Source organism: Candoia aspera, chromosome 10 (genome assembly GCF_035149785.1).
Source record: "Candoia aspera isolate rCanAsp1 chromosome 10, rCanAsp1.hap2, whole genome shotgun sequence".
Lineage (NCBI taxonomy): Eukaryota > Metazoa > Chordata > Lepidosauria > Squamata > Boidae > Candoia > Candoia aspera.
In genome coordinates this window covers 25,523,137-25,535,221 of record NC_086162.1, presented here as the reverse complement: position 1 = coordinate 25,535,221, position 12,085 = coordinate 25,523,137, and the positions used below count along the sequence as shown (strand labels likewise).

The following is a 12,085-nucleotide window of genomic DNA, read 5'->3' as shown; positions in this document are numbered from 1 at the left end:
GGGGGCTGTATGGGCCTGGCCAGGTAAGATCTCCTGAGGGTTTGAGAAATCTGTGGACTCCGCTGAGAGCAATGGTGGGTCCCAGGGGACACCCCAGCAGGCGAGGAAAAGTTCCCCCTTAACCACGTGGGGGGGCCACTTTAGCTTCCGTGCCACAAGAGCTCTTTTGCATCAGATCAGGCGGCTGGTGCAAAGGCCAGGTTGGCGGTGCTGGAGTGGGAGCGCAAGCTGGTGGGGGGAGGGGGGCTGAGCTAGCGTACCCCATTTGCATGACTTCTATTCTGAATGCACCACTCTGATTTTTAGATCCACTAATTTCATGTCCTGTTGCACATGTTAAAAATCCTGTTGTTAACAGATGCTATCCCCCTTGCCCCCTTGCGTGTGTCCAATAAACCATTTCCCGCTCCACGTGGCTCTCTCTGGGTCCCAGGGTCTGTTTGCCATACACAGAGAAGGCAGCAGGGGAAGAAAGCGGGGAACCTCCCCCCAGTCTGCAAAACTGTGGCTAGCTGGGGGGGCAAGAATGCCTTGCAGAGGGGCATCCTGCTTCATGGTACAGGTAGCCCTCGACTTATGGCCACAACTGGGACCGGAATTTCCATCGTAAGTTGCTGCGGTTGTAAGTTGAGTCACCAAGTGACCAGACCTGATTTTATGACCATTTTTGCAACAGTTGTTAAGCGAACCCAGCTTCCCCAATGGATGCTTTTTGCTGGAAGCCAGCAAAAAAAGTCGCAAATCACAATCAAGTGATTACAGGATGCTGCAAGCAGTTGTAAATGCGAGCCAGTTACCAAGTCCCCAAACTGCAATCACATGACCACGCAGGTGGTACAACAGTCATAAGTGCGAGTACAGGTCGTAAAGCACTTTTCCTGAAGCCGTCATACCTTTGAACAGCCATTAAACAAACCATCGTAAGTCAAGGACTACCTGTACTTAAAGGACTCTCCTCATTTGTGGCTGCTGGAGCAATGCAGATGCTCCTGTGTTTACATTTCATCTGATCACCAATCCTGGCTACTCCAAAGCCCCAGATAAAGCCCTAAACAGGCCTTGAAGGTGCCCTGTGGCAGGCAGCCAATACCTCCCCTGACCTTAAGCCAGCTGGTTTCTTGTCTTCCACTCCCCCCCTCCCCACTTCAGCTGCTCTACAAACACTCCCCTCAGTAGGTTTCTTATCCAGGATTCTGGTTCCTGAATGCTCTGTATCCATCCATCCGTCCGTCTCTCTCTCTCTCGACTATAAATGTGGAAGTTGGTGTCCCCAGTGCATTCTGAATTTGCTAAAACCCGAACACAATTGCTTGTCTTGCTCCTCCTGCCCCCCCTCCTTTTCCGTAAGGCTTGCTTCCGGATCTCCCAAAGTTGAGCCCCCTCCACCAAGGTGGCTTTGTCCTCCTCTTGAATTCTCACAATTCTGCTCCCCATTTTAACCGTTCTGGGCTATCTCCCCTGGGCTGGCCCCGATTCCAGACACCTACACCTCTAGACTACCCGCAGCATCTGCAAGGGAAGAAGGTGCTGAACGTATCCGCACATCCTGCTGAGCCCCGTTTGCTTAATTATGGTTTATTGAATAAAACCCAACCGATAGGGTCTCGCAAGGAATTCAGCCAAACCCAAACAAACCACATTAGGGCCTAGCACGACATTAAACAAGGGCACTGTGCAGGGTAGCATTTTGGAGCAAGATGCACTTTTCCAGAACATGAGCAGCTAAGAACTTCTAATGCCAACACTTGCTAACTTGGGCGGTAGGCATCCAAGTCTCCTCTACAAATGCAGCAGCCAAGCGAACACATTTCCAAACGAGCATCAATAACATACATCTAAGAAAAATCTGCAGGCATCCTGCAATTTCCCCTCAAAACCCAAGGACGGTTCTGAAAATTAAGAATGGGGGAAACTGTGAAAATAATGAGACTGCAGTTGGTTCAAAAATAACCCTACTTTCTTATCTAGATCCTACTTTTAACTTCGAAAGAAAAGATTTTCATCTGCAGAGGTAATACATACAGGTATATTTTTCATAGCTTAGATTAAAAAAAAATGCTACCGTCAACATCACTCAAAGGTTTGCTTTTTAGAAGTATCTGGATTTTTAAAAAGGCCAGTACAGGAATTACTAATTGTTCACGCTGTTGTTCTCACAGGTGTATCTTTTTCATGTGTTAGCCGCACATCGGTGGAAAACGTAACAGATTAACTCAGGGGGTTCCAGTGGAAGGCCTGGGATTATATATTTCTGCCTCACCAACACGGTCTGGAACCTTTCATTTTCATTTATCTTATTTTAACAAAACTGTAGCTAAGGGTACTTACAGCTTGTTGAAAGTAGCTAATTCTTACAAGTCATGGGTTGAAACTTGTTAATACCAACGATCACAGTTCAAATAAACACCACAGGAGGTTTGATGGTAGTGACAAGCTGCAGTTAATAAATAACAGAGGTGAAAGACCTCAAAGCTATCTTGGGCAAGTGGGGGCGGGGGGGGGGAGAGGCAGACCCCGAAGGCTCACTTGTTCCTCAGCACCCTTTAGTGCTGCATTAAATACAACTGGGGTGGACCTAACCGAAACAAATCTATATAACAAGTTTGAAAAGTCAGAACAATACACACGAATGACATTGTTTTCTCCAGAAAGGAACAGTTGTAAGAATGTAAGAAGAAAACATAGCATTTTATATATCTCTCGCCCAAAGAACTTCCCATTAAATAAGGGGGAAAAAACAGAGAGCAAGCTCTTGCTTGTACTTGCTCATATCAATTTGCTTGCATGGTCTTCAGCTGCCCAGGCCAGTCTATCTGCAAAAGCTGTCCACCAGCTGCTTTTGAGGCCACTTGCTCAAATCCTGCACACTCAGCTGGTTATACAGCTGGAGCTTTGCACTCTGATAGGCTGTGGCTTGAACCTGGGTGAGGAAAAAAAGAAGCAAAACATCTAGGATGGCGTTTCTTAACCATGGCCACTTTAAGATGGGTGGACTTCAACTCCCAGAATTCCCCAGCCAGCATGCTGGGTCCACATCTTAAAGCATGCTGGCTGGGGAATTCTGGGAGTTGAAGTCCACCCATCTTAAAGGGGCCAAGGTTGAGAAGCACCAGTCTAGGAGCAACGTCCAAGAGATACTCAACTGGGGGTCCACATTCCTTGACCCAAGATGCAGACAAAGGACCCACACTGACCGGCTAGAATTGTACAGGCATTTGCTTAACCACAGCTTCTTGAATTAAGCCCCCCAAAGGTGAGATTGATTATGGCTCAACGTATAGTAAGTACAAACAAATCACGTTGAGATACCTGGGGAAGGAGATTAGATTGAAAGGCTCACCTTGGCATCGTGATATGTGGGTAGTGACATCAGGTCCTCCCTCTTCATCTCCTGAGCCACCTTCCGGAAGGATTTCAGCATGGCCGCCTTACACAGCCGGCTAGGTCGAAAGTGGCCCCCTGGATTTACAATGCTGAGGGAGAGACGGAGGCTTTGTAGGGAATCTTTCAGCCAGGGAACAAAGCCAAGTCTCATTCCCTTCCTTTTCAAACCCTATGGACCGTTGGGTCATCCAGGCTACTGGACTGGAGATAAGATGACCAGTGCCTGCCCCACTTCCTTCACAACTCCCTGCTTATGAAAACAAAGATCTAAAACAAGGTCCAGCACAACTCAGAAGCTTCCAGACCTCAGTCACCTCCCGTTCGGACTGTCTAAAACAGTGTTTCTCCACCTTGGTCCCTTTAAGATGGGTGGACTTCAACTCCCAGAATGCTGGCTGGGGCATTCTGGGAGTTGAAGTCCACCCATCTTAAAGGGACCAAGGTGGAGAAACACTGGTCTAAAAGACAGCAGAAACGTAGCACTCCAGGAATCCAAATACCTCCCACCTTTATTTTTTTAACAGATGACCCGTGTCCTAGGTATTTAAGGGATTCACGAGCACAAACATTTCCTGCAGAAAGACACTGCTTACAAGAACAGGTTTTGTTTTAGCAGAATTTCGGAATAAGGGTTTGCTTGCCCTTTTCCTGGGTTTTGCATAAGGTTGCTCACCCTGTGAGGGAATAGCACGACGGACGCAGAATTTTAATAGTCGAGTATCAAAACAATATTGACAGCAGCGTGGCTTGAGGTCACATAGTGTGCTAAGCCAGAGCTTGTATTAACCACAGTTTGCTGAAGGGTACAACGGATCTTATTGGAGCAACACAGGATTCCATCTAGCAGGGTCCCAAAAGCGGGCCTTCTCCGCTGTAGCTCCCGCCCTCTGGAACATCCTCCCCCCAGAGGTGAGACAGGCCCCCTCGCTCCGGGACTTCCGCAAAAGACTAAAGACCTGGTTTTGCCGGCAGGCTTGGAATGGGAGGGGGAATAGCCACACCTGGGGGTGGCTAGCGCCCTCGAGTGATTCTTGATGGACCTGTTACACTCACGGACCGATAAAGAACTCTCAGCCATCTGGACTCCATCACATTTTATTTTGGTGTATTTATTGTATTTGTAACTGTTCTGATTTTAACTTCGTTTTTATTGTAACCCGCCCAGAGTCCCTCCTTGGGAGGGAGACGGGCGGTGATAAAGTTTGATAAACAAACAAACAAACAAACAAACACCCATCGTACCCCTTCGTAAAGAGTGGATTCCTACATGAGCCAGAGCCCAGCCAATCTCCTACATCTCACGACGTGTGAACCACGCAGCCAGCAAAGATTAGTCTTGGCATCCCCCACCAAAATGCCCTGCACTCACTCCCTTTCTGCCTTCCCAACAGCTCCGTTCACCAGCTCCAGCATCTCGTCTCCTCCGCACCAGTTCAGGCTCACCGAGCGGCATTCTGGCGGGGTGTCGACAGAGGCCACGCGGGGGCCTTCGAAGAGGTAGATCTTCTTGCGGCAATAAGGGCTCGGCAGGCCGTCCTCCGGCCCCAGCTGAAGGCGCTTGTTGATGAGCCGGTGGAGAACGGCATGGTCTCGATAAGGGTTAGCTGCAAGCAGGCAATTCCAAAAACAGGAGAGAGAGAGAGAACACGGGTAATGACAAGGCTGTCTTGGTGGGGGGATTGTCGGTACGGCAGCCACAACCATGAGATCGAAGCCCCGCCCCTTTCTTACATGTATCACGGCACATTAAAAAAGGGCGGGGCTTTGTCAGCCTTACCAGGTAGGCCAGACAGGAAACACAACCAGATCAGCTAATTCTACTTTATTGTAAAGCTACATAAACAGACTCTGAAAGTACAAATCTCCCGCCGCCTCTTTTACAGCCCGAGAACTTAGGGAGGGTCCCTTCTGAGTCTCTTGCTCCGCCCATTATGCAGCTGCGGGCTATGCCCACTCTTACCTGGCTGTTCCCTAGGCAGCATCTTTTCACCCTGTCTCCCAAGGTCACTCCCCCATACCGTTACAGCAGTGTTTCTCAACCTTAGCAACTTTAAGCTGTGTGGACTTCAATTCCCAGAATTCCCCAGCCAGCCATGCTGGCTGGGGAATTCTGGGAGTTGAAGTCCACACAGCTTAAAGTTGCTAAGGTTGAGAAACACTGCATTACAGATAGCATTGCATGACTGTGGCTGCCTTCCTGGCATCTTGACTTCTTTGACCCCCTCCCTGCAGACACCTGGGTGATGTCAAGGCACAGTACTCTCGAGGCCAGCACCAGCACATTCAGGGTTCTGTTAAACCCACTCCTGGGCGGCTCAAGGGCTCCCCTCCCTACCCAGGAAGAGCGTGGGGCCGCTAACTGTACTTCAATCCCAGCTTGAATGGACCAGAAAACAGCAAACTAAACAGAAATGGGGATCCCTGCACTGTCCTGCCATTGGGGGTCCCCTAAGCAAACAGCCACCCCAAATGAACCAACTTCAGAAGAACCACACACCATCCAGAATCTCCTTAAGGTTCCAACTGCCTGCATAGATCCATGATATGGCACTACTTTAGGGGGGCTGTCAAATCCATGTGCCAAAATGGAAGTGCAGCTCTTTGCCATCCACCCACCACCTTTGCCCTATAATCCTAGAACACTGCACCCTAATTTGGAGACCCAGGAGGGTGCCCTGATCTTGCATGGATGCCTGAAGAGTTCTACAAGTATAATGCAATCACCTAGGACAATGCTGGTGATGTACACAGGATAGATGAAATGGCTGAGGAGGGCGCCCTGGAGCCCCAGGACGGTCCAGCGGGTCAGCTTGTCACTGCCAGAGACGCAGTAGACGTGGGCAGACAACATGCTGGGGCAGCAATACGAGACAGGCTTCAGCACGCCTTTTACACTGACGTGAAGATCCACAGAAGGGTTTGACTGCAATAAGGTGGTCCTGAAGCAAGCACACACAGGGGGACACGTCAGCGCAGCGGACAAGAGGATGCAGGGAGAGGAGCTGGGTGGAAACGTGCAAGTGTTTTGCAACAGAAACATCCTGACCCCAAAATGGTCTACTCTGAGGTCACTGGGATGGTTCCAACCACAAAACCGTCCATTCCAAGGATGCATTTTGGAGTTGGGATCTCTTGTGAAGGATCCCAGGCACAGCCGTGAGTCACAGGATGCAATTGCCTTGATGAAGCGAGGCAGCTCTGAGATCCAAATCTCAGGGAATGAGGGAGGAAGGCAGGGAATCCATACAGCACCCTCCCCCCCAAAGCACCAAGCTGGAAGCAAGGCAGAACACCAAGAATTCAAATTCAGTATCATCCATCCATCCTCGCAAGTTGGAAGCAGCTTGAAAAAAATGCTGCTTCTACTTGGGTTTTTTGGTCTGCATGACGAAATTCCTTCCACATACATAAGGCTGCTGACATATCACTTTGCCAGACGTTGGAAGCGAGCAGGAAAGAACAGCCCACCCTTGAAGATGCCAGTGTGGCTTCGGGGGCACATCTCCCAATCATTTAAGAAGGCAGATCAACTCTGAGCACACTGCGAATTGCAAGGCATGCCTCAAACTGCTTTGGCCTACATCAGTGCTTTTCAACCTTGGCCACTTTAAGATGTGTGGACTTCAACTCCCAGAATTTAAGAGAAGTGGCCAGGTTTGAGAAGCACTGGCCTACATTCACCTCCAGTTTCAGTAAGAACCAAAGTCCTTGGTTTCCAACCTGTCTTCCAAAGACCTGAAGATGAGCTATGTGGTTCCTGGCACTGACCCCACACCGATCCGATCCAATCCCCTTCTTCCAACCCTAACGTGCTCTAGATCCTGCTCCAGGGTTCACACACTCACTGGAGGTTTTCCGCTGCTCCGCTGGGCATTTGGCTCAGGTAGAGGTGCAGGTGGTACTTTGGCTTCAATCTCAGGTGTTCCCCATCTTCTGCCCAGCAAAAGATGCACTTCTCAAAAGCCGCAGGGTCCTGGCTACAGCACATCAGGAGCTGTTTGTATAGGTACCTGAGGATGGAGCAGATGTGGAGGCCCAGCAGAAGCAGAGCCGGTGGCCATCCCAGCCAGAATCAAAGTTGGGGGGGGAGAGAAATGGGGGCAAGCATCGATTTGGGGTGCTGTAACTCAACAGGAGGTTCTGAAAGCCGAGTCCGGTTAAACAGGAATCAAAGAAACCCAACCGCATTACAGGACAAGGCAGAAAGAAACAACAGCACTCCAGATGTCAGGATCTGACCTTCACGAGATTCCCTTGTTTTGCCACAAATCAGGGAATGTTAGTCTCCGACTGGATAATCTCTGCCTAAGTTCAGAGCCCCAAAGTGTCAGAATAAGTGGAATCCGCTTCCTTTCCTCTCTCCGCTACCAACTGCCAAGGCCTTAGAATATAACTCACGCTTACAATTTAAGCACGTCATTTTGGAAATGACCTGCAACAAGTATCTTGGAAGATGCTGATGCCTGTCCAGCTCCAGCTGATGACAGACGCTTGACCTGATCGAGAATTCTCTTCTCAGAGAGGGCACCCGAACAACCTGGCCCAGCTGGCCATGAGCTAATCCTCACCAGAGACCCCAAATCTCTTGTGGTGACCCCAGGCACCTCTCCTTTTAGAAGGCGGCGTCTCAGCCTGGGCCCAGCTCTTCCTTCCTTAAATCCAGCTATGCCATCCAGCTGGGGATGGGGGCTGAGAGCCTTATTACCTCATCAGAGCTCTGCGGGCCACCACCAATCCATGCAAGTCATGGAGTTTCTGGCCATCAAACTCCATCCACCCCTCGTAGCAAACGTCTCCTGTTCCCAGGGCGACCAGCTCGTACGTCTCTTTGTAGGGGCTCTGGCTGTTGGCAACCTCTTGAGAGGACAGAGAAGAAAATGTGGGCTCTGCAGGCTGGCACGTCTGAAAGTACAAATCTCCCCGTCTCCTTTCCAGCCCGAGAAACTAGGGAGGGTCCCTTCTGAGCCTCTTGCTCCACCCACTATCCAGCTGAGGGCTATGCTGTCTCTTCTCTGACTGTTCCCTAGGCATCTCTTCGCCCCATCTCCCAAGGTCTTTCCCACATACCATTACACCGACCCACAACTGCACTAGCTGGCAACGTTTGCCTACCGGGGCTACCACACACCTCTATATCACATGCTCACCAACAGGACCCCGTGGCTACATCTTCCCGCTCTTGCGTCTCAATGGCAGGTGGCTTCAGAACCTGGAGGGCCCACAATTAATGGAGCCCCCTGTCTTGGCCTAACCCCCTTTCAAGACAACTGTGCTAAGCCTTTGGACAAGCTGGACATGAAGACACCAGATGGGCAATTCTTCTGAAAACAGAGAGGGTATCACCTCGCTCCAGGATGAATGCAGCCACACTGTTCAGGCAGCCCCGATAGGCCAGGTCTTCTCCGAGAAGCATTTCACACAGGTCGCTGGTGATCGCTGCACATCGCTCTTGATGGAGAAGCTGTCTATCTGGGGGAAGGAAGACGAGGAGGTGGCTCCACCTGGGATTAGTCTGGAGATCTGCTCATTTTGCAGCATAGGAGGATCTCTTGCCCCAGTCCCCAGGACCAAGTACAGAGTGAAGATCAAGCAGGTTTTGAAAGGAGGAGCATTCCAGAAACTTGCAGAAGATTTTTCAAAGCTTCTTAAAACAGGGTTTCTCAACCAGGGATCCGGGGCACCCTCAGATTCCACGAGAGGTCACGAGGGGTTCCCTGGGAGATCACGATTTATTTTAAAAATTATTTCAAATTTGGGCAACTTCACATTAAAAAGGCAAGTTTCAATCTTTATTTTCAGTTTAAGGACACGGTTAATGCATTTAGGCAGGCCTACCCATGAAATGAAAATAATCGTTGTGTAACTTCTGGCCTTATCTTTGAGCCTGAATGATCGGGGCTCCCCAAGGCCTGAAAAATATTTCAAGGGTTTTTCCAGGGTCAAAAGGTTGAGGAAGGCTGTTCTAAAAGAAGGAAAACTCAAGAGGTAGCTTGCAATTAAAGACACATGGAATTTAGGACATTGTAGGAAGAGAGCTGTGTTAGTCTACGAGGGCAAAAACTCAGGAGCCTGGTAGCACCTTTTCTGGCTAACAAATTTTATTAAAAGGCAGAAGCTTTCACCTTTTAATAAAAAGCTTCTGCCTTTTAATAAAATAGTTAGGCGGAAAAGGTGCTACTGGACTCCTCCTGATTTCATGAAACTTAGGGAGTATACAACACGGGTACAGTTGATGTGAAGAAAAAAGTATGTTCCCAAATCTTCATTCTCACCAAAGTGCAGAGATTTTACCAAAGGAGTCTGGAACAGCAGCAAGCCTATGAGACACAAAAGAAATACCATCCCAGCGATACAAAAGCGAGCGCCGTCCCATTTTAAATCCGTTTTGCAAAACAATAAGCCATTTCCACACTCCCGTACAAGTGCACTATTCTCACAGTTCAGTTTTGGAGAGGAAACGGCGCTGTCCTCTTGACTTCTGACAACTTCAGAATCTTCCTTCTGGGCCAAAGCTTGACCTGAGGGGATACAAAGGGATAAGAATTCTTCTAGACATGTGCAGAGTGCTGTCCCTTGGGACCAAGAAATCCACAAAGGTGGACATGCAGGACGTCAATCCAGGCAAGAGAGACACGGGGCAGCCAAGACCAGCCCTGGAGGGGTGCTCATCTGAAGCCATCAGAATGCCACTCAGGGCCAGCATTCTTCTCTCGACTCCATTTATTTTATTTTATTCACTTCATTGGTATGCTGCCCAATCCCCAAAGCTCTAAGCCAGAGTTTCTCAGCTGGGGTTCCGTGGAGCCCTCAAATTCCGCAAGAAGCCACTAGGGGTTCCCTGGGAGATGACCATTTATTTAAAAAAATTATTTCAAATTTGGGCAAGTTCACATGAAAGGGGCCAGTTTCATTCTTTATTTTCAGTTCAAGGACACCATTAGCACATATAGACAGGCCTACCCATGAAACAAATATAATAATTTGTAACTTCCGGCCTGTAGTCCTCACTTAACAACCATTCATTTAGTGATGATTCAGACTTACGATGGTGCTGAAAAAAATGACTTACAACCAGTATTCACACTTACAACCGTCACAGTTTCCCCGTGGTCATGTGATCATGATCTGGGTGCTTGGCAACCAGTTTGCCTTTATGACCATTGCATTATCCCGTGGTCACATGATTGTCATTTTCGACCTTCCAGGCCAGCTTCTGGCAAGCAAAATCAATGGGGAACTGCATGATTCGCTTAATGACCATGTGGTTCACTTAATGCCTGTGCTGATTCGCTTAACAACCACCGCAAAAAAGATCATAAAATAAGGTCAGATTCGCTTAATGACTGCTTTCCTTAGCAACTGAAATTCTGGTCCCAATTGTGGTTGTTAAGTGAGGACTACCTGTAACATAAAAACATCCATAAAGGGAGGGGTGAGGGGGACCACCTCCTCTAGTTTGCAGAAACCTAAAACAGAACTGAAATGTAAAACGCTGTGAAATATAAAAGGTAAATAAAATGTAAAACTTGGGGGGGGATTTCTATCGTTCTGGTGAGGGTGCAAAAGTCTAGCCCCCAAAACAAAAGAAATCACACACACACACACACCCATTTTCCAATTCCCTCAAGACTTACTTTTCTCTCCCGGCTTCTCCACCGGCTTCTCATCAGCATCGTGGGTTGGCTGGTCCCATCCATCCAGCAGCAGCTTCTTAAAAGAGGCCAAGGGTGGGAAGGAAGCTGCAGCTAGAAAATTGGGGGGAAGAGGTATGACAACAGAAAATGCTTGCAAAACGTGAACCTGGACCTCACAGGCACGTTCCCACCATTCCCCCTTGGCCCTCCTGAAGGGGAGTTGGTCCCAAGCCCAAGTATGTCCACAGTCCCTCGTGGTTGCAAAAACGGCGAATTAAACTTTAGGCTGCATCCACAGAAGTTTTCACACAGCTGCGCCCACCTTTTTCTTCTGCATCCCCAGGAGAATTCAACTCTTCCGAAGCACAAGGTTGAAGCTGCTCCTCCTTCCAAGGCATGGGGCCCTGCTCTTTCAAAAATGATGGTTCAAGTTTCACTTTTGGGCAGTCTGCCCCTTCCATTCCTTTCCTAATTTTTTTCTGGAAAGGTGGAAGACAAGTGCCAATTACACACCGTTATCTCACTACAGGATGGCAGAAAAGCCTTGCAAGGCCAGATTGTCAACTCCTCAAAAAACTCAAGCAAAGGGGAATATGCCATGTGTTCACTACACTTTTACACAAGCCTTCCGTAAAGGCCTGTTCTGGTAAGGCTTCCTGATGCTTGCTCAAGATTTATTACCTGTCGGTCTCCCTGCAGATCTGGCAGGCCCTCACAACTTCCCTAGGCCAAGCCTGTTTTACACGGTGATCCTGTTCCGAATCTACAGCATCTATCCCTCCAAATGCAGCCGAACTCCCATGCAAAGCTGCTGGGCCGCTCAAAATGTTATTCCCAGTCTAGGGACTGTGGGGAGTTCCACGCAGCCGTCGAGGGAGGAGGGAGGAGGGAGGGAGGGAGGGGGTTAGGCTGGTCTTTCTCCTTCATTAGGGCCAAATCCGCCCTTCTCAGAGGGCCAGTTTAGCCCCCCGAGTGGCTTTTCGGCAGGCGGAGGACCAAAATTCCGCCCATGCTTTGACCGCGTGATTATAAAGCAACAAGGATCAGCTCCTTCATGTGGCGGATGC

General features: G+C 49.1%; 1 protein-coding gene across 3 annotated transcripts; it reads right to left on the bottom strand.

The window, feature by feature from the left end:
* Nucleotides 1–2,526: 2,526 nt before the first annotated feature.
* Nucleotides 2,527–11,491, bottom strand: ADAD2 (adenosine deaminase domain containing 2). Of its 3 annotated transcripts, XM_063312504.1 has the most exons (9): nt 11,341–11,491; nt 11,015–11,129; nt 8,728–8,849; nt 8,090–8,240; nt 7,230–7,394; nt 6,109–6,323; nt 4,754–4,988; nt 3,341–3,473; nt 2,527–2,920 (listed from the first exon to the last, which is right to left on the bottom strand). In XM_063312504.1, exons 1-9 carry the CDS (start codon nt 11,477–11,479, stop codon nt 2,810–2,812), a joined length of 1,386 nt encoding a protein of 461 aa, XP_063168574.1. In that variant the 5' UTR covers nt 11,480–11,491; the 3' UTR covers nt 2,527–2,809. The 3 variants fall into 3 exon arrangements, with proteins under 3 accessions (XP_063168574.1, XP_063168575.1, XP_063168576.1); XM_063312505.1 differs by lacking the exons at nt 2,527–2,920; nt 3,341–3,473 and adding an exon at nt 3,580–3,634; XM_063312506.1 differs by lacking the exons at nt 2,527–2,920; nt 3,341–3,473 and adding an exon at nt 3,580–3,631.
* Nucleotides 11,492–12,085: the final 594 nt, after the last annotated feature.